The sequence below is a fragment of the Pongo pygmaeus genome, chromosome Y (assembly GCF_028885625.2).
Source record: "Pongo pygmaeus isolate AG05252 chromosome Y, NHGRI_mPonPyg2-v2.0_pri, whole genome shotgun sequence".
In the NCBI taxonomy this organism is placed as follows: Eukaryota; Metazoa; Chordata; class Mammalia; order Primates; family Hominidae; genus Pongo; species Pongo pygmaeus.
The window spans coordinates 42,439-62,677 of NC_072397.2; the positions used below are offsets into that span (position 1 = coordinate 42,439).

At 55.0% G+C, this 20,239-nt stretch overlaps 1 protein-coding gene across 12 annotated transcripts in view; it reads left to right on the plus strand.

The window, feature by feature from the left end:
• The window catches only part of LOC129024027 (PI-PLC X domain-containing protein 1), a 26,672-nt gene continuing 6,433 nt past the window's right edge, over positions 1 to 20,239 (plus strand). For 2 of the 12 annotated variants that reach the window (XR_010125579.1, XR_010125580.1), the window contains exons 1-5: positions 7,825 to 7,972; positions 12,315 to 12,451; positions 14,449 to 14,577; positions 15,177 to 15,332; positions 16,706 to 16,889. Coding sequence is in view for 10 of the 12 variants with exons in the window: in XM_054473344.2 (XP_054329319.1) it covers positions 7,846 to 7,972; positions 12,315 to 12,451; positions 14,449 to 14,577; positions 15,177 to 15,332; positions 16,706 to 16,889 (733 nt within the window). In the remaining 2 variants the exon portion in view is untranslated. The other 10 variants (XM_054473344.2, XM_054473339.2, XM_054473342.2 and 7 more) reach the window with 10 other exon arrangements.

Here is a 20,239-nt window from a genome sequence, read left to right on the forward strand (position 1 = left end):
CTGAGACTCCAGCGGCTGGAAGGTGAGTGTGTCTATCCCGTTCTCCTGATGCCAAGTCCCCTACAGGGGATGTGGCGGGTGGTGTCAGTGCCTGTCGCGGGCTGGGAATCAGGAACCCGCGCTGCCGTCATGGAGGCTCCTCCTCCTCCTGCTCCCGGGACCCTTACCTGGGGGCACGGGCAGGGGGTTCAGGGGGAGGGTCGCCTGGGATCTGTGGCCTGGACTTCGGCAGCTCCGGGAGACCTGCACCCCTTGCAGGCCCGGAGTTCTCTGCTGGGTCAGAGCCGCGGAGCCAGTGTGGAAACAGCCCAGGATGGTTATGAAATGAGCCTGGGGGCCACGACTTGCTTGGCTGGTTGGACGTCCTCACCCTGGCGCCGGGGCCTGCATGGGGACGGGTCGGGACAGCTGGGACGGTGGGGATGTTGGGACGGTGGGAATGCTGGGATCTCAGCACTCCTGTCCTTCCGTTGATTCACCCAGTAACTATTCACCCAGTGCATTGAATGTGCGGGTCAGGGCCACTCACGCCTCTGGGACGTGAGCCTCCCAAGGACTCAGCGGGCGGGAAGGTGTAGGTGTCTCACCCGGCCTGGCGGGTCACCGGGCGTCTCGGCCCGTCCGTCATCTGCGCCAGGGTGGAGAGGACCTCCCCCAGGAAGGGTCAGTGCTCTGTGGGACGGCCTCCAGACCCCACTCCGCTGTGCCGACTGGAGGAGATGGCAGAGGTGGCTGGCAGTGGGGGCCGCCCCCGGGGCTCCTTCCTGCTCTACTTTGTCATGTGTGGGGAGGGGTCGGGGAACGTGGGGACAGGAGGGGGGATAGGAGGGGGTGCCCTTCAGTGGTGTTGCCTGGGATGTGATGAAGGAGTCTCTGACGGGAGGGGAGGGACTGTGCCGGGGGAAGGGACTGTGATGGGAGGGAGGGAGTATGACAGTAGCCGGAATGGATGGAATCCATCATGACACAGAGGATGTGACTGTACAGCTTTGGGTCCAGCCTGTCCTAGGAGACACCAATTTCCTCGAGTCTTCTGAACCAAAAAGTATCTGAGACAGGTCTCAGGACATTTAGAAAGTGTGTTTTGCTGGCCGGGCACAGTGGCTCACGCCTGTCATCCCAGCACTTTGGGAGGCTGAGGCGGGTGGATCCCCTGAGGTCAGGAGTTCAAGACCAGCCTGACCAACAAGGTGAAACCCTGTCTCTACTAAAAATACAAAAATTAGCCGGGCATGGTGGTGGGCGCTTGTATTCCCAGCTACTCGGGAGGCTGAGAAAGGAGAATTGCTCGAACCCGGGAGGCAGAGGTTGCAGTGAGCCGAGATCACACCGCTGCACTCCAGCGTGGGCCACGGAGCGAGACTCTGTCTCAAAAAAAAAAAAGTGTGTTTTGCTAAGGTTGAGGACGTGCCTGTGACTGAGCCTCAGGAGGTCCTGACAACCTGTGCCCTAGGTGGTCGGGGGACATCTTGGTATTATGCATTTTAAGGAGACGTCAGACATGAATCCATACGTGTAAGATGAACTTGGTTCTGTCAAGCGCGTCGGTGCGAAGTGACCACCGAACAGGCTTTGTGTGAGCGATAAAGCTGTGTATTCACTTGGGTGCAAGTGGGCTGAGTCCGAAGAGAGAGTCAGCGAAGGGAGATGGGGAAGGGGTGGCTTTATAGGAGTTGGGTAGGTAATGGAAAATTACAGCGAAACGTGGTTATCTATTGTTAGCAGAAGAAGAGATTGCAAGTTGCATGGTGGACAGGTCATAAGACTCATTGTCCAGAAGAGGAACGGCACAAAGTCGACTGATCAGCTAAGGTAGGGCAAGGACAAGTCACTATAGTAAAATGTTGCAATTTTAGTTAATCAGTTAAGGCAGGAACTGGCTGTTTTACTGCTCTGTGGTTTTTCCTTGGCTGCTCCAGACTTCTTGGCTCCTGCAGGCCGCCTGGACGTATATGTGCAGGCCACAGGGCTGATAATGGCTGAGCTTCGGCTCAGAGGCCTGACAGGTTCAATCTGTGAGGGTGGGACACAGCTCGATTGGTGAGGAGATGAGCTTCCAGGTCATAAGGTAGATTTTAAAATTTTCGGACTGGCAATTGGTTGAAAGAGTTATTATTAGGCCGGGCGCGGTGGCTCATGCCTGTAATCCCAGCACTTTGGGAGGCCAAGGCGGGCGGATCACCTGAAGTCAAGAGTTCGAGACCAGCCTGGCCAACATGGTGAGACCCCGTTGCTACCAAAAATACAAAAAATTAGCTGGGAATGGTGGCAGGAGCTTGTAATCCCAGCTGTGCTGGAGGCTGAGGCAGGTGAATAGCTTGAATCCAGGAGGCGGAGGCTGCAGTAAGCTGAGATCATGCCACTGCACACCAGTCTGGGCAACAGAGTGAGACCCTGTCTCTAAAAAAAAAAAAAAAGAAGAAAAAAAAGAGTTATTAGTAGAAAGGAATATCTGCATTAAGATAAGGGGGTGTGGAGACGAAGGTTTTTTGTTTTTGGATGGGAGTCTCGCTCTGTCCCCCAGGCTGGAGTGCAGTGGTGCGATCTCGGCTCACTGCAACCTCCGTCTCCCGGGTTCAAGCGATTCTCCTGCCTCAGCCTCCCAAGTAGCTGGGACTACAGGCGTGCGCCAGCACGGCTAAATAATTTTTGTATTTTTACTAGTGACGGGGTTTCACCATGTTGGCCAGGCTGGTTTCGAACTCCTGACCTCAGGTGATCCGCCTGCCTTGGCCTTCCAAAGTGTTGAAGTGCTGGGATTACAGGCGTGAGCCAGCGAGCCCCGCCCACACCTGCATTTTAACCTTCCCTCCACCCCGCGGCCCCGGGACCCTGGGCATCCGGAGGCTCATAGCGGCCCTGCTGGGATGCTCCAGGCGGATCACTGCACAGCGGTGCAGGCGGAGGGGAAGCCGTGCAGGGGGATGAGAGGCCGTGCAGGGGGAGGGGAGGCCGTGCAGGGGGAGGAGAAGCCGTGCAGGGGGAGGGGGGCCTTGCCGGGGGAGGGGGGCCGTGCAAGGGGAAGGGGGGCCGTGCAGGGGCAGGAGGGGCCGTGCAGGGGGAGGGGAGGGTCCGTGCAGGGGGAGGGGGGCCGTGCAGGGGGAGGGGGGCCTTGCAGGGGGAGGGGGGCCGTGCAGGCGGAAGGGAGGCCGTGCAGGGGGAAGGGGGGCCGTGCAGGGGGAGGGGGGCCTTGCAGGGGGAGGGGAGGCCGTGCAGGGGGAAGGGGGGCCGTGCAGGGGGAGGGGGGCCGTGCAGGGGGAGGGGGGGCCTTGCAGGGGAAGGGGAGCCGTGCCGGGGGAAGGGTGGCCGTGCAGGGGGAGGGGTGGCCGTGCAGGGGGAGAGGAGGGTCCGTGCAGGGGGAAGGGGGGGTCCGTGCAGGCGGAGGGGGGCCGTGCAGCGGGAGGGGGGGCCGTGCAGGGGGAGAGGGGGCCGTGCAGGGGAAGGGGGGCCGTGCAGGGGGAGGGGGGCCGTGCAGGGGGAAGGGGGGGCCGTGCAGGCGGAGGCGGGGGCCATACAGGGAGAGGGGGCCGTGCAGGGGGAAGGGGGGGCCGTGCAGGCGGAGGCGGGGGCCATACAGGGGGAGGGGGGCCGTGCAGGGGGAGGGGGGCCGTGCAGGGGGAAGGGGGGGCCGTGAAGGCGGAGGGGGGGGCCATACAGGGGGAGGGGGGCCGTGCAGGGGGAAGGAGGGGCCGTGCAGGCGGAGGGTGGGGCCATACAGGGGGAGGGGGGCCGTGCAGGGGGAGGGGGGCCGTGCAGGGGGAGGGGAAGCCGTCCTGGGCCTTTTCCAGCTGGCTGCAGAGAAGGGGCCAGCTCCGTCCTGGGGACCCGGAGCCGCGGTACAGGTGTGATTGCTTCTCTTGGAGGAGGCTGAGCTGACATCCCCGGGGCTGATAAAGAATGGGCTCCTCCTCCTGGGCCCAGCCGGCTCTGGGGACCCTCCGTCCGTCCCGCCCTCCCAGTCCCGGCAGCAGGGAAGACCTGAGCTCATCTAGCTGGTGTTGGCTTAGGGTCTGGGAGGAAGGGCTTCTGGGAAGATGTAAATAAGAACAAAATCTGCAGCCACCTGGGAAGCCTGACCTCAGTGTGGAAGAGAAGGCAGCAGGGTTATTACAGAACCTCGTGAAACCAACGCGGGCAGCCGCCAGGAGCTGCAGACCCAGAGGATCTCCTCCTTTCTTGCGGCCCAGGGAGACCAGGGCCTTTCATTCTGGGCTCAAGATCAACAATTCGAATTCCGAACTCCCCCTGCGTGTGGGGCTCAAGGTGGGTTTGCAGTTTGGAGTTTGCTGAAGTTTGTCTCCTCTTCTCCAGGAGGCCGGGGCTTCTTCCCTTCCTCTGTGTCCCATTTCTTTTTTTTTTTGAGACAGAGTCTCACTCTGTCACCCAGGCTGGAGTGCGGTGGTGTGATCTTGGCTCACTACAGACCCCGCCTCCCGGGTTCAAGCGATTCTCGTGCCTCAGCCTCCTGAGTAGCTGGGATTACAGGCGTGCGCTACCACGGCCGGCTACTTTTAATACTTATAGTAGAAATGGGGGTTTCACCATGTTGGCCAGGCTGGTCTCGAACCCCTGACCTCTGGTGATCCACCCGCCTCAGCCTCCCAAAGTGATGGGATTACAGGCGTGAGCCACGGTGCCCGGCCCCTCAGGAAACATTCCTCAGAGGTGAAACTGTCAACAGGCTGATTTCTGGGCTCAAGATCAACAATTCTAATTGATTTGATTAAATCTAATGATTTTAATCTAATCAATTTTAATCTAAATGATTAAAAATCTTAAATACATTGCCGGGCGTGGTGGCGGACGCCTGTAATCGCAGCTACTCTGGAGGCTGAGGCAGGAAAATTGCTTGAACCTGGGAGGCGGAGGTTGCAGTGAGCCGAGATCGCATCATTGCACTCCAGCCTAGGTAACAAGAGTGAAATTCTGTCTTTAAAAAAAAAAAAAAAAAAGTACATACAGCTGGGCACTGTGGCTCACGCCTGTAATCCCAGCACTTTGGGAGGCCGAGGCAGGCGGATCACCTGAGGTCAGGAGTTCAAGACTAGCCTGACCAACATAGTGAAACCCTGTCTCTACCAAAAATACAAAAATTAGCGAGGTGTGGTGATGGGCACCTGTAATCCCAGCTACTCTGGAGGCTGAGGCAGGAGAATTGCTTGAACCCGGGAGGCGGAGGTTGCAGTGAGCCGAGATCGCGCCATTGCACTCCAGCCTGGGCAACGAGAACGAAACTCTGTCAAAACAAAACAAAACAAAACAAACAACCAAAAAAGTTATATACAGTTCAGAGGCAGAGAAAGAATTTACAAGTTGTCTAAAATGCAGTTATAAAAAGGGTCTCTTCCCTTATTTTCAACAGTATATTATATATATGTATACTGATATATGCATATATACTGTTGTTTATATGTATATGTTATATATGTATATATTATATATGTATATATTATATGTATATATGTTATATAGGTGTATATTATGTGTATATATGTATATATTCTGTTATATATATGTGTGTGTGTGTGTATATATATATAAATTTTTTTTTTTTTGAGGTAGAGTCTTGCTCTGTCGCCCAGGCTGTAGTGCAGTGGTGATATGGCTCCGATGAGTGGAGGAACACCAGGTTCTTCCTCTCGAGTCGAATTAAATAAGGCGACACGGACACACGTGGAGTGGTTTTAAGGAGCGGAGAGTTTAGTAGGCAAGAAGGGAGGGCGGGGCGGTGGCTCACGCCTGTAATCCCAGCACCGCGGAGGTTGCGGTGAGCCGAGATCGCGCCATTTCACTGCAGCCTAGGCAACAAGAGCGAAACTCTGTCTCAAAACAACAACAACAACAACAAACAAGCCAAAAGAAGTGGCTCCCGAGGACTGAGACAGAGGGACGGGGGCTCCAAACCCCAGGTGGGAGACCAGCCAGTGTTACGCGGTGCCTGGAGGAGGCCTGACTGATTTGCATAGCGGCCAGGGGATTGGTCTGACCAGGCCTGTCATTCACGTAGCCCGCGAAAAACCTGGCCCGCCCACCCGAGCTGCGTAATATGCAAATGTAGGGCGCCATGATGTTCCACACGCCCGGGGGTAGTGGGGGCGGCCATGATGTCAGGCCCAGGTGGGGGCGGCCGTGGTGTCAGGCGCAGGTGGGGGCGGCCATGATGTCAGGCCCAGGTGGGGGCGGCCGTGATGTCAGGCGCAGGTGGGGGCGGCCGTGGTGTCAGGCCCAGGTGGGGGCGGCCGTGATGTCAGGCCCAGGTGGGGGCGGCCGTGATGTCAGGCCCAGGTGGGGGCGGCCGTGGTGTCAGGCGCAGGTGGGGGCGGCCGTGGTGTCAGGCCCAGGTGGGGGCGGCCGTGATGTCAGGCCCAGGTGGGGGCGGCCGTGGTGTCAGGCCCAGGTGGGGGCGGCCGTGGTGTCAGGCCCAGGTGGGGGCGGCCGTGATGTCAGGCGCAGGTGGGGGCGGCCGTGGTGTCAGGCGCAGGTGGGGGCGGCCGTGGTGTCAGGCGCAGGTGGGGGCGGCCGTGGTGTCAGGCGCAGGTGGGGGCGGCCGTGGTGTCAGGCCCAGGTGGGGGCGGCCATGATGTCAGGCCCAGGTGGGGGCGGCCCTGGTGTCAGGCGCAGGTGGGGGCGGCCATGATGTCAGGCCCAGGTGGGGGCGGCCCTGGTGTCAGGCGCAGGTGGGGGCGGCCGTGATGTCAGGCCCAGGTGGGGGCGGCCGTGGTGTCAGGCCCAGGTGGGGGCGGCCATGATGTCAGGCCCAGGTGGGGGCGGCCCTGGTGTCAGGCGCAGGTGGGGGCGGCCGTGATGTCAGGCCCAGGTGGGGGCGGCCGTGGTGTCAGGCCCAGGTGGGGGCGGCCATGATGTCAGGCCCAGGTGGGGGCGGCCGTGATGTCAGGCGCAGGTGGGGGCGGCCGTGATGTCAGGCGCAGGTGGGGGCGGCCGTGGTGTCAGGCCCAGGTGGGGGCGGCCGTGGTGTCAGGCGCAGGTAGGGGCGGCCCTGGTGTCAGGCCCAGGTGGGGGCGGCCGTGATGTCAGGAGCAGGTGGGGGCGGCCGTGGTGTCAGGAGCAGGTGGGGGCGGCCGTGGTGTCAGGAGCAGGTGGGGGCGGCCGTGGTGTCAGGCCCTGGTGGGGGCGGCCGTGATGTCAGGCGCAGGTGGGGGCGGCCGTGGTGTCAGGCGCAGGTGGGGGCGGCCGTGGTGTCAGGAGCAGGTGGGGGCGGCCGTGGTGTCAGGAGCAGGTGGGGGCGGCCGTGATGTCAGGAGCAGGTGGGGGCGGCCGTGGTGTCAGGCCCTGGTGGGGGCGGCCGTGATGTCAGGCGCAGGTGGGGGCGGCCGTGGTGTCAGGCCCTGGTGGGGGCGGCCGTGGTGTCAGGCGCAGGTGGAGGCGAGGGCAAGAAGGCAACGGTGGGAATCGCCATGTTGGCTGGACCCAGCTAAGGGCTCGCATTTGCATATTAAAGGTTGCCAAGCTGGGTCTAAGAGCAAGGGCTTTCACGCTACACAAGAAACATTTCTTGGAGCTGCAAAAAAAGCTTCCAAGGATCCCTTTTCCTCTCTCTCTCTTTTTTTTTGAAATGGAGTTTCACTCTTGTTGCCCAGGCTGGAGTGCAGTGGCGGGATCTCGGCTCACCACAACCTCCGCCTCCCGGGTGCAAGCGATTTTCCTGCCTCAGCCTCCCGAGTAGCTGGGATTACAGGTGCCCACCACCACGCCCAGCTAATTTTTGTATTTTTAGTAGAGATGGGGTTTTGCCAAATTGGCCAGGCTGGCCGAACTCCTGACCCGAAGTCACCATAAAAAACCTCTTTTCCTCTTCTTCCTCAGGTTGCCCAGGGCTCACCTCTGATGGGCGGGCAGGTGAGCGCTTCCAACAGCTTCTCGAGGCTGCGCTGCAGAAATGCCAACGAGGACTGGATGTCGGCACTGTGTCCTCGGCTCTGGGATGTGCCCCTCCACCACCTCTCCATCCCAGGTGAGGGTGGGGTGGGGTGGGGCGGGGCGGGGGCCGTTGCCTCTATCCCAGGTGAGGGCGGGGTGGGGCGTGAGCTGTCGCGTCTGCATTCCCCAGTGGGGACGCTGGCTGTAGGAGCAATCCTGGGTGTAGGGAAATCCTAGAAAGCACACTGATGTGGACACACACAGTGCACACGTGTGTGCATACACATATGTACATAGTCATGGACAGGCACAGACGTGCACACACATGCACACGTGCACACGTACACACAGGTGTATATGCACACATGCACACAGGTACACGTATACACACATGCACACACATGCACATATGCACACATACGCATGTGCATACTGTGTTGGTCTGTTCTCACGCCGCTAACAAAGACGTACCCGAGACTGCGTAATTTATAAAAGAAAGAGATTTAATGGACTCACAGGTCCACCTGGCTGGGGAGGCCTCACAATCAGGGCAGAAGGGGAATAAGGAGTGAAGTCACGTGTTACATGGTGGCAGGCAAGAGAGCGTGTGCCGGAGAACTGCCCTTTGTAAAACCATCAGCTCTCTTGAGACTTATTCATGATCACGAGAACAGCATGGGAAAGACCTGCCCTGTGATTCGGTGACCTCCCACCAGGTCCCTCACATGACACATGGGAATTATGGGAGCTACAATTCAAGATGAGATTTGGGTGGGGACACAGACGAGCCATATCACATACAGAGGTGCACATAGGTACACATGCAGGCACACACACATACATATACACACATGCACACACAAATACATGCACACATGTACATCCGCACACATGTACATCCCCACACATGCACATGGAAGCATACATGCACACACGCACATAGATGTACACACATGCAGGCACACGTATACATGGATGTAGGCACATACTCATGAACACATGTATATATGCACATAGGCTCATACATACACATGGATGCATACATACATGCACATGTGCGGATGTGCACACATGCACATGCACACACCTGTACACATGTACACATGCACAAATGTATACATATTTGCACCTATGCACACATATACACATGCAGATATGTGCACGTGTACACATGCACAGACACAAGCACACGTGTACACTTGCACCTATGCACACAGACACGTGTACACACGTACATGCATGCACATACACATGCACCCATGTATACACACATTTGCACCTGTGTACATAGACATACATGCACATATACACACATGTACACATGTACATACGTGTACGCTGGCACACATGCACATGCACACGTGTGTACACACATACGTGCACACGGGAGCACATGCACACGTGCACGGGCACACACCTGCACACATACACACATGTCCATGCACACAGGAACACAGGCACACACGTTTAAACACAGGCATACACACGCACACATATATAGTCATGCTGACACACATACACATGCACACAGATACATATTGTCAACCTAAGGAAAGAAACTTAGACAAAATTAATATGAGTAGGGGCTTTCCTTGAGCCACATTTGAGGACTGCAGCCCAGGAAACCCTCCAACTCGCCTTAGGAAGTGGCTGTGGAGAACAACGTCGAGACAGGAGCTTCTAACGAAAAAACACATCAGGAGAGGGGGTGATGATGAAAGCTGTTTTTCAGGAATTCGTGTGGGTTGCAGAAGTGGCATTGAGCACTGATTGCGTTCTTCCTTGAAATGTAGGGAATGAGTTATGGTGCCCCAGTGTGACATCCTGAGGTTAATTTTTTTTTTTTGAGAAAGAGTTTTGCTCTTGTAGCCCAGGCTGGAGTGCAATGGGTCCATCTCGGCTCATTGCAACCTCTGCCTCCCGGGTTCAAGCGATTCTCCTGCCTCAGCCTCCCAAGTAGCTGGGATTACAGGCACGCTCCACTATGCCTGGCTGATTTTTGTATTTTTAGTAGAGATGGGGTTTCTCCATGTTAGTCAGGCTGGTCTCGAACTCCCTACCTCAGGCGATCTGCCCGCCTCGGCCTCCCAAAGTGCTGGCATTGCAGACATGAGCTACTGCACCTGATGTCTTAAGTTAATTTGTAGAGATGCGGGGCATCCGTCAGTCTAGAGCTGACCTAGTAAGTAGCTTCCAGGGGTGATACTGTAACAGGAGCAGCCGCAGACAAAACTCCTCAGACACCAGATTAAAGAAGGAAGAGGTTTCTTCGGCTGGGAGCGTCGGCATACTCGCATCTTAAGAGCTGAGCTCCCTGAAAAAGAAATTCTTGGCCTTTGTAAAGGCTTACAACTCTAAGGGGTCCACGTGAAAGGGTCGTGATAAATCGAGCAAGTGTGGGGAACGTGACTGGGGGCCACATGCATCAGATAACAGAACAAAGTTTTGTAATGCTTTTTCATACAATGTCTGGCATTTACAGATAACATAAGTGGTTTAGGTCAGGGGTTAATGTTATTATTGTTTTAACTCCTAGGGCCGGGTGGTGGTGCCAAGGTTGTCTGGCTATTTATCTTCTGTTTCTTTCCAACTTTTTGCTTTCTCCTGTCTTATAAACTAGGCAGGGTAGGGGCAGGAGGGCAGCAGGAGAAGTACTGGTCTCCTTCCGTAATACCTTAGCTCAAGATTGGGGGAGCAGGTGACTGTGGCTTTGTTCCAATGCCTCTCTGGGTCTGGGGACTTAAAGGGGGTTCACGTTCCTCAGAGGATGTAAAGGGGCTTCACGTTCCTCAGAGGATTGAAAGGAGGCCCAGAGTCCTCAGGAGATTTAAAGGAGGAAGGCCGGGCGTGGTGGCTCACGCACGCCTATAATCCCAGCACTTTGGGAAGCCAAGGCAGGAGGATCGCTTGAGTTTAGGAGTTTGAGAGCAGCCTGGGCAACATAGTGAGGCCCCATCTCTGCAAATATACATATATACATACACACACACACACACCCACACATTTATATATAAATTATAAATATACATATTTATATTTGAAAATATATAAATAAATGTATATATAAAAATACATATTTATATATTATATATTATATATTATATATTATATATAAATATATTTATATATTATATTATATATAAATATATTTATATATTATATATAACACATAAATATATTTATACATTATATATTATATATAATGTATAAATATATTTATATATTATGTATTATATATAATGTATAAATATATTTATATATTATGTATTATATATAATATATAAATATATTATGTATTATAAATATATAATATAAAAATATATATTATACTTATTTATATAAATACATATAATATATACAAATATATTTATATATGTATAAATACATATTTATGCAAATATGCATTTATGTAAATAAATATATACTATATATTTACATATATTCACATATAAATATATACTTATATATATTTATATGTAAATATATGTCATATATATCTTAAATATATATTTATATATATATAAAACTACATGTCATAGGCAGGAAATGCAAACATCAGCCATCAGTCAGACTCCACAAAGGTCTGTATTTCTTGCAGCTACCGTAACAAGTGACCACACGTCAGGAGGCAGCAAAGAACAGAAATTTACTCTCTCCTAGTTCTAGACACAGAAATCTGAAATCAAGATATAGGCAGGACCACATGTCCTCCTGAGGCTCTAGGGGAGGGTCCTTCCTGCCTCTCCCAGCTCCTGGGGGCTCCAGGCATCCCTTGGTTTGTGGCCGCATCACTCCAGTCTGCCTCCGTCTCCACGTGGCCTCCTCTGGGTCTGTGTCTTCTAAGGACACCTGTCATTGCATTTAGGGCCCACCACAAAGCCAAGGTGATTTCATCTTGAGCATTTTGAGAGCATGTGTAAAGACCCTATTTCCAAACAGGATCCCATTCACAGGTTCTGGGTGGGGGGTTAGGACTTGAACAGCTCTTTTGGGGATCACTAGTCAAGTCATTGAAATTGTATTCAGTTCCTTCTAGAGGCTCTAGAGTGGGGGGATCCTTCCAGCCTCTCCCAGCTCCAGGGGGCTCCCGGCATCCCTGGGCTTGTGGCCGCATCACTCCAGTCTCTGCCTCCGTCTCCACGAGGCCTTCTCCTCTGTGTCTGTGCCTCCTCCTCTTGTCTCTTAGATGGACCCCTGTCACTGGATTTGGGGGCCCGCCCTACTCCAGGATGATCTCATTTCAACTTAATGATATCTGCACAGACCCTGTTTCAACATGGGTCCTGTTCCCAGCTTCCGGGTACGTGAGTTTTGGGGGTCAGCTTCCACCCCTCCCGCCATGCCTGTGCCTGTGCTGTAGGCGGGCTACGGAGAGACTCACAGCAGGTGGCGGGGACAGACTGATGGTGACATGTCCGTGTGTGCTTTGCTCTCAGGGAGCCACGACACGATGACCTACTGCCTGAACAAGAAGTCCCCCATTTCGCACGAGGAGTCCCGGCTGCTGCAGCTGCTGAACAAGGCCTTCCCCTGCATCACGCGCCCCGTCGTGCTGAAATGGTCCGTCACCCAGGTAGGGTCTGCGCCCCCTGATGGTGACCTGGCCCGTCACCCAGGTGGGGTCTGCGCCCTGTGCTGCTGACCTGGCCCGTCACCCAGGTGGGGTCTGAGTGGTGCCCTGTGGCCTCAGGAGGCAGACGGCGACTTCAGCTTTGCAGCACAACACAGTTCCTATCCCAGCCACGGACACGGGATTAAAAACAAAACCTGCTGCACACCCAGACCCCCCTCCCCAAAGGCGGAAGAGAGGGGTACAGTGTTTTTATTTATTTATGTTTTATTTTTTGAGACAGAGTCTCACTCTTCTTGCCCAGGCTGGAGTGCAGTGGCGTGATCTCGGCTCACTGCGACCTCCGCTGCCAGGTTCAAGCGATTTTCCTGCCTCATCTTCCTAAGTACCTGGGTCTACAGCCGCTCACCACCACACCTGGCTAATTTTTTGTATTTTTAGTAGAGACGGGGTTTCACCATGTTAGTCAGGATGGTCTCGATCTCCTGACCTCATGATCCGCCCGCCCTGGCCTCTCAAAGTCCTGGGATTACAGGCATGAGCCACCGCACCCAGCCCAGCATTTTATTAAATGGCATAAACTTAATGCCGTGAGCATCGCAGGCCGCCACTGAGAGCTGCAGAGGGAGAGGGTTTTGCCCTGTTGCATCGCACAAGAGACAACCCCTTTCTTTTTCTTTTTTTTTTTTTTTGAGACGGAGTCTCGCTCTGTCGCCCAGGCTGGAGTGCAGTGGTGCGATCTCGGCTCACTGCAAGCTCCGCCTCCCGGGTTGACGCCATTCTCCTGCCTCAGCCTCCTGAGTAGCTGGGATTACAGGCACCTGCCACCATGCCCGGCTAATTTTTTGTATTTTTAGTAGAGATGGGGTTTCACCGTGTTAGCCAGGATGGTCTCGATCTCCTGACCTCAAATGATCCACCCACCTCGACTTCCCAAAGTGCTGGGATTACAGGTGTGAGCCACCGCACCCGGCCTGCTTTTATTTTTTTTTGAGATAGGGCCTTGTTCTGTTGTCCAGGCTGGAGTGCAGTGGTGCAATCGGACCTCAGTGCAGCCTCCACCTTCCAGGTTCAAGCGATCCTCCTGCCTCAGCCTCCTGAGTAGCTGGGATTACGGGCACGTGCCACCATGCCTGGCTAGGTTTCTTTAATTTTTAATTTTTTTTTTGTAAAGATGGGGTTTTGCTCTGTTACTCAGGCTCATCTGCAACTCCTGACATCAGGTGATCCTCCTATCTCGGCCTCCCAAAGTGCTGGGATTCCAGACGTGAGCCACAGCACCCAGCCAATTTTGGCTTTTTAAATTAATATTTTGTGTAGAGGGTATAGCACCACTCTCTTTCACCTTTTCATGTTAATAATTTTGCCCTTCCTGGCCAGCGGTGGTGTCTCATGTCTGTGATCCCAGCACTTGGGGAGGCCGAGGCAGGCAGATCACCCGAGGTCAGGAGTTGGAGACCATCCTGGCCAACATAGTGAAACCCTGTTTCTACAAAAAATACAAAAATTAGCTGGGCGCGGTGGCTCACGTCTGTCATCCCAGCACTTTGGGAGGCCGAGGCGGGTGGATCACGAGGTCAGGAGATCGAGACCATCCTGGCTAACATGGTGAAACCCCGTCTCTACTAAAAATACAAAACAAAATTAGCCGGGCATGGTGGTGGGCACCTGTGGTCCCAGCTACTCGTGAGGCTGAGGCAGGAGAATGGCATGAACCTGGGAGGCAGAGGTTGCAGTGAGCCAAGATTGCGCCAGCCTGGGTGACAGAGCAAGACTCCGTCTCAAAAAAAAAAGAAAGAGGCCAGGTCCCTGGAGATCAGGTTTTCCAAATGCAGGTCCCCGTGGCTGCAGAGCTCCCAGCACATACAACAGCTGTTGTTACGACATCCATGTCCCGGTGTACAGCAGGACGTGTGGCTGGGCTAACCCCGCAGCCTGTTCCCGAGCCCCCCAGATGCGGCGCTCAGCCAGGCAGACAGGACAGCAGCCTCTGTCCACAGGCGCTGGACGTCACGGAGCAGCTGGACGCCGGGGTGCGGTACCTGGACCTGCGGATCGCTCACATGCTGGAGGGCTCGGAGAAGAACCTGCACTTTGTCCATATGGTGTACACAACGGCGCTGGTGGAGGTGCGGCCGGGCTGAGGTGGGATGCAAGGGGGACAGCGGGAGGTGGCCGGGTGCTGGTGCAGGTGTGGCCGGGCTGAGGTGGGACCCAAGGGAGAGAGTGGGAGGTGGCCAAGTTCTCGTGCGGATGAAACGGCCACGTGCGATCTGGACAGGAGACACCCGGCCTTTAATGGGATGGTAACGTCACCCGTACACCAGACAGGAGACGCTGACCCCGGCAATCTGTTATGGGGATTTCTTTTTTGTTTGTTTGTTTTTTTTTTGGAGATGGAGTCTCGCTCTGTCGCCCAGGCTGGGGTGCAATGGTGCAATCTCAGCTCACTGCAACCTCCGCCTCCCGGGTTCAAGCGATTCTCCTGCCTCAGCCTCCCAAATAGCTGGGATTACAGGTGCCCGCCATCACACCCGGCTAATTTTTGTATTTTTAGTAGAGACGGGGTTTCGCCATGTTGGCCAGGCTGGTCTTGAACTCCTGACCTCAGGTGATCCGCCCACCTCGGCCTCCCAAAGTGCTGGGATGACAGGCGTGAGCCGCAACACCCGGCCTTCCCTGTGTTGTTGGAGTTGTGCAGGACTCAGCCCCGCACCCCCCTCCCCAGGACACGCTCACGGAAATCTCGGAGTGGCTGGAGCAGCACCCGCGCGAGGTGGTCATCCTGGCCTGCAGGAACTTCGAGGGGCTGAGCGAGGACCTGCACGAGTACCTGGTCGCCTGTATCAAGAACATCTTCGGGGACATGCTGTGTCCTCGTGGGGTGAGGAGGGGAAGGATATCCCCACGTCTCTCCCGGGGCAGGGGCATCGTCAGCCTGAGACTCCGTTTGCTGTACCCTGGGTGTGGGTGCTGCCATGATTCCTGTAGCAGGTGAAGCCGTCGAACAGGGGCTGCCTGCTCTCCCGCAGTGTGGGGGGCCCTGGCTGACCTGGCGGGGCGGCTCTTGGTGAGATCTGCTCCCCATGATGGGTTTAGAAATGTGTGCAGTGTCAGCTGGGTGCGGTAGCTCATGCCTGTCATCCCAGCACTTTGGGAGGTGGAGGCGGGCGGATCATGAGCTCAGGAGATCGAGACCAACCTGGCCAACATGGTGAAACCTGTCTCTACTAAAAATACAACAATTAGGCTGTGTGCGGTGGCTCACGCCTGTAATCCCAGCACTTTGGGAGGCCAAGACGGGCGGATCACGAGGTCAGGAGATCGAGACCATCCTGGCTAACATGGTGAAACCCCATCTCTACTAAAAATACAAAAAATTAGCTGGGCGCGGTGGTGGGCGCCTGTAGTCTCAGCTACTCGGGAGGCTGAGGCAGGAGAATGGCGTGAACCTGGGGGGCGGAGGTTGCAGTGAGCCGAGATCGCGCCACTGCACTCCAGCCTGGGAGACAGAGCGAGATCTGTCTTAAAAAAATAAATAAATAAATATAAATAAATATAAATAAATAAAAATAGAGACAGGGTCACCCTATGCAGCCCAGGCTCGAATTCCTGGCCTCAAGCGATCCTCCCACCGTGTCCTTCCAAAGTACTGGGATTACAGGCATGAGCCACTGCACCTGGCCATACTTAATTTATTTATTTATTAGAGAGGGAGTCTCGCTCTGTCTCCCAGGCTGGAGTGCAATAGCGAAACCTCAGCTCACTGCAACCTCCGCCTCCCAGGTTCAAACGATTCTCCTACCTCAGCCTTCCGAGTAGCCGGGATGACAGGTGCGCACCACCACGCCCGGCTAATTTTTGTATTTTCAGTAGAGATGGAGTTTCACCATGTTGGCCAGGCTGGTCTTGAACTCCTGACCTCAGGTGATCCGACCGCCTCTGCCTCCCAAAGTGCTGGGAGTACAGGAGTGACCTGCCGTGCCCGGCTAATTTTTGTATTTTTAGTAGAGACGGGGTTTCACCATGTTGCCCAGGCTGGTGTGAAACTCCTGACTTCAGGTGATCCACCTGCCTCAGCCTCCCAGAGTGCTGGGATGACAGGTGTGAGCCACCGTGCCCGGCCAGAATTTCATTTTTGGTTTATACTCATGTGTTGCACCGTGTCCCGAATTCCCGGCCTTCCTCTCTCCCAGGTGCCCCCCGTGTCCCCGGCTCTCCTCTCTCCCCTGCACCCCTTAACTCTGGCCTTTGCAGGAGGTGCCGACGCTGCGGCAGCTGTGGTCCCGGGGCCAGCAGGTCATCGTCTCCTATGAGGACGAGAGCTCCTTGGGCCGGCACCACGAGCTGTGGCCAGGAGTCCCCTACTGGTGGGGAAACAGGGTGAAGACCGAGGCCCTCATCCGATACCTGGAGACCATGAAGAGCTGCGGCCGCCCAGGTACCAGGTCACCCCTCATGGGGGTGGATCCCACACAGCCTCCCGTGACGCCCTGCGGCAGGCCGGGTCCACATGGACTTGCCTTCACTTTTACGTGAAAACAATTTAAAAGGAATGCATGAGCCAGGCGTGGTTAACCCTGCACCTGTCATCCCAGCACTTTGGGAGGCCGAGGCGGGCAGATCACCTGAGGTTGGGAGTTTGAGACCAGCCTGACCAACATAGTGAGACCCCATCTTTACTACAAATAAAATTTAGCAGCCGGGCGCAGTAGTTCATGCCTGTAATCCCAGCACTTTGGGAGGCTGAGGCGGGCCAATCACCTGAGGTCGGGAGTTTGAGACCAGTCTGGGCAACATAGTGAGACCCCATCTTTACTACAAATAAAATTTAGCGGCCGGGCGCAGTGGTTCATGCCTGTCATCCTAGCACTTTGGGAGGCCGAAGTGGGTGGATCACCTGAGGTCAGGAGTTGGACACCAGCCTGGCCAACATGGTGAAACCTCTTCTCTAGTAAAAATACAAAAATTAGCGGGCACGGGCCGGGCGCGGTGGCTCATGCCTGTAATCCCAGCACTTTGGGAGGCCGAGGCGGGCGGATCACTTGAGGTCAGGAGATCGAGACCATCCTGGCTAACACAGTGAAACCCCGTCTCTACTAAAAGTACAAAACAAAATTAGCCGGGCGTGGTGGCGGGCACCTGTAGTCCCAGCTCCTTGGGAGGCTGAGGTAGGAGAATGGCGTGAACCCGGGAGGCGGAGCTTGCAGTGAGCTGAGATTGCACCACTGAACTCCAGCCTGGGCGACAGAGCGGAACTCTGTCTCAAAAAAAAAAAAAAATTAGGCACCTGTAATACCATCTACTCGGGAGGCTGAGGCAGGAGAAATGCTGGAATCCAGGAGGTGGAGGTTGCCATGATCGCACCACTGCACTCCAGCCTGGGCAACAAGAGCAAGACTCCATCTCAAAACAAAAGAAAAAAGAGAAAAATTAGCCAGGCATGGTGATGCACGCCTGTAATCCCAGCTACTCGGGAAGCTGAGGCAGGGGAATCGCTTGAACCAGGGAGGAAGAGCCTGCAGTTAGCCGAGAAGCACCAGTGTACTCCAGCCTGGGCGACAGAGCGAGACTGTGTCTCAAAACAAGACAAAATCAAACTTCTGGGGTCAAGCGATCTGCTTGAACCACCATTCCCAGCCGAGTTGTGCAATTTAAAATCGTGAATTTCGGTGCAGTGGCTCACACCTGTAATCCCAGCACTTTGGGAGGCCGAGGCAGATGGATCACTTGAGATCAGGAGTTTGCGACCAGTCTGGCAAAACCCCATCTCTAGTAAAAATACAAAAAAAAAAATTTAGCTGGGCGTGGTTGTGTGCACATGTAATCCCAGCTCCTCGGGAGGCTGAGGCAGGAGAATTGCTTGAACCTGGGGGGTGGAGGCTGCAGTGAACCGAGATCGCGCCACTGCACTCCAGCCCGGGCGACAGAGCGAGACTCCATCTTGGAAAAAAAAAAGGTAACTTTATTGTATGTGAATTTCACCACAATTTTTGTAAAAACCCACTGAGTGGCTGTGAGGTGCAGGCAGCATCGGCAGCCACTGCCCCGTGTCCTCCGGAGGCAGGAGCCTGAGGGAGGGAGGGAGGAAGGTCCTCCCCACGGGGATGGTGGCAGGTGGGGCCGTCTCGGTCCTGCAGCCTGGGGCTGGGTTCTCTCAAGGTGATTGTCACGGCCGCGAGGGCTGCATCCCACAGGGGCAGCGTAAAACCCAGTCACAGGCCGGGCAAAGAAGCAGGCTTTCGTCAACTTGGTCTCTCGCCCTCACACAGGAATGAGGTTAGAGACTTCAGAAATGTCTTTTTTTTTTTTTGAGATGGAGTCTCGCTCTGTCACCCAGGTTGGAGTGCAATGGCGCAATCTCGGCTCACGGCCACCTCCGCCTCCCGGGTTCAAGCCATTCTCCTGCCTCAGCCACCCGAGTAGCTTGGATTACAGGGATGCGCCACCACGCCTGGCTAATTTTTTTTGTATTTTTAGTAGAGACAGGGTTTCACCATGTTGGTCAGGCTGGTCTTGAACTGCTGACCTCGTGATCCACCCATCTTGGTCTCCCAAAGTGCTGGGATGACAGGCGTGAGCCACGGTGCTAGGCAGAAAATTTTTTTTGTTTGTTTGTGTGTTTGTTTTTTGAGACAGAGTTTTGCTCTTGTTGCCCAGGCTGGAGTGCAATGGTGCAATCTCGGCTCACCGCAACCTCCGCCTCCCGGGTTCAAGCGATTCTCCTCCCTCAGTCTCCCACCACGCCTGGCTAATTTTTTTTATTTTTAGTAGAGACGGGGTTTCTCCATGTTGGTCAGGCTGGTCTCGAACTCCCTACCTCAGGTGATCCACCTGCCTCAGCCTCCCAAAGTGCTGGGAATACAGGCGTGAGCCACCACACCCGGCATTTGTTTTTTTTTTTTTTTTTGAGACAGAGTCTCGCTCTGTCACCCAGGCTGGAGTGCAGTGGCGCGATCTCGGCTCACCGCAACCTCCGCCTCCCGGGTTCAAGCGATTTCCCCTGCCTCAGCCTCCCGAGTAGCTGGGACTACAGGCATGCACTACCACGCTGAGCTAATTTTTGGATGTGTTTTTACTAGAGAAAGGGTTTCAGCGTGTTGGTCAGGCTGGTCTTGAACTCCTGACCTCAGATGACCCACTGGCCTCAACCTGCCAAAGTGCTGGGATGACAGGCATGAGCCACCATGCCCAGCCTAGAAATACGTGTTAAAAACCACCGAGAGAACTTGGCCATAAACGTCTGTGGACTTTGCCGTCTCTGGCCGCGGAGTCAGTCCAGCTGGTCCACACAGGGGCACTGGAACGTCCCTCTGGGGGAGCTTCTTTGCAGACCGCATCCCTCTGCCCCCACAGAGATTCCGGCTCAGCAGATCTAGGTGGAGCCCCCAAATTTGCATTTGTAATTATTGCAGGGACCCCACTTTGAGAATCGCTGGTCAACGTCAACTCTCTCTATAAGCCTCATAAGAGATGGCACAGACTTAGTGCCTAAGACGACAGCATTCCTCCCTGTTTATCGCGTGGGGGATAAGAACGTAGACATCTTTGGGGCCATTATTCTGTGTCCCACATGGGGATTAGGATGTGGACGTCTTGGGGGTTGTTATTTTGTCTACCACACGGTGTTACGACGTGAGCATCTTTGAGGTTGGCCACCCACCCCATGTTTTTTTTTTTGGAGCGGGGGATGGAGTTTCGCTCTTGTCCCCCAGGCTGGAGTGCAGTGGCGTAATCTCGGCTCACCGCAGCCTCCGCCTCCCGGGTTCAAGTGATTCTCCTGCCTCAGCC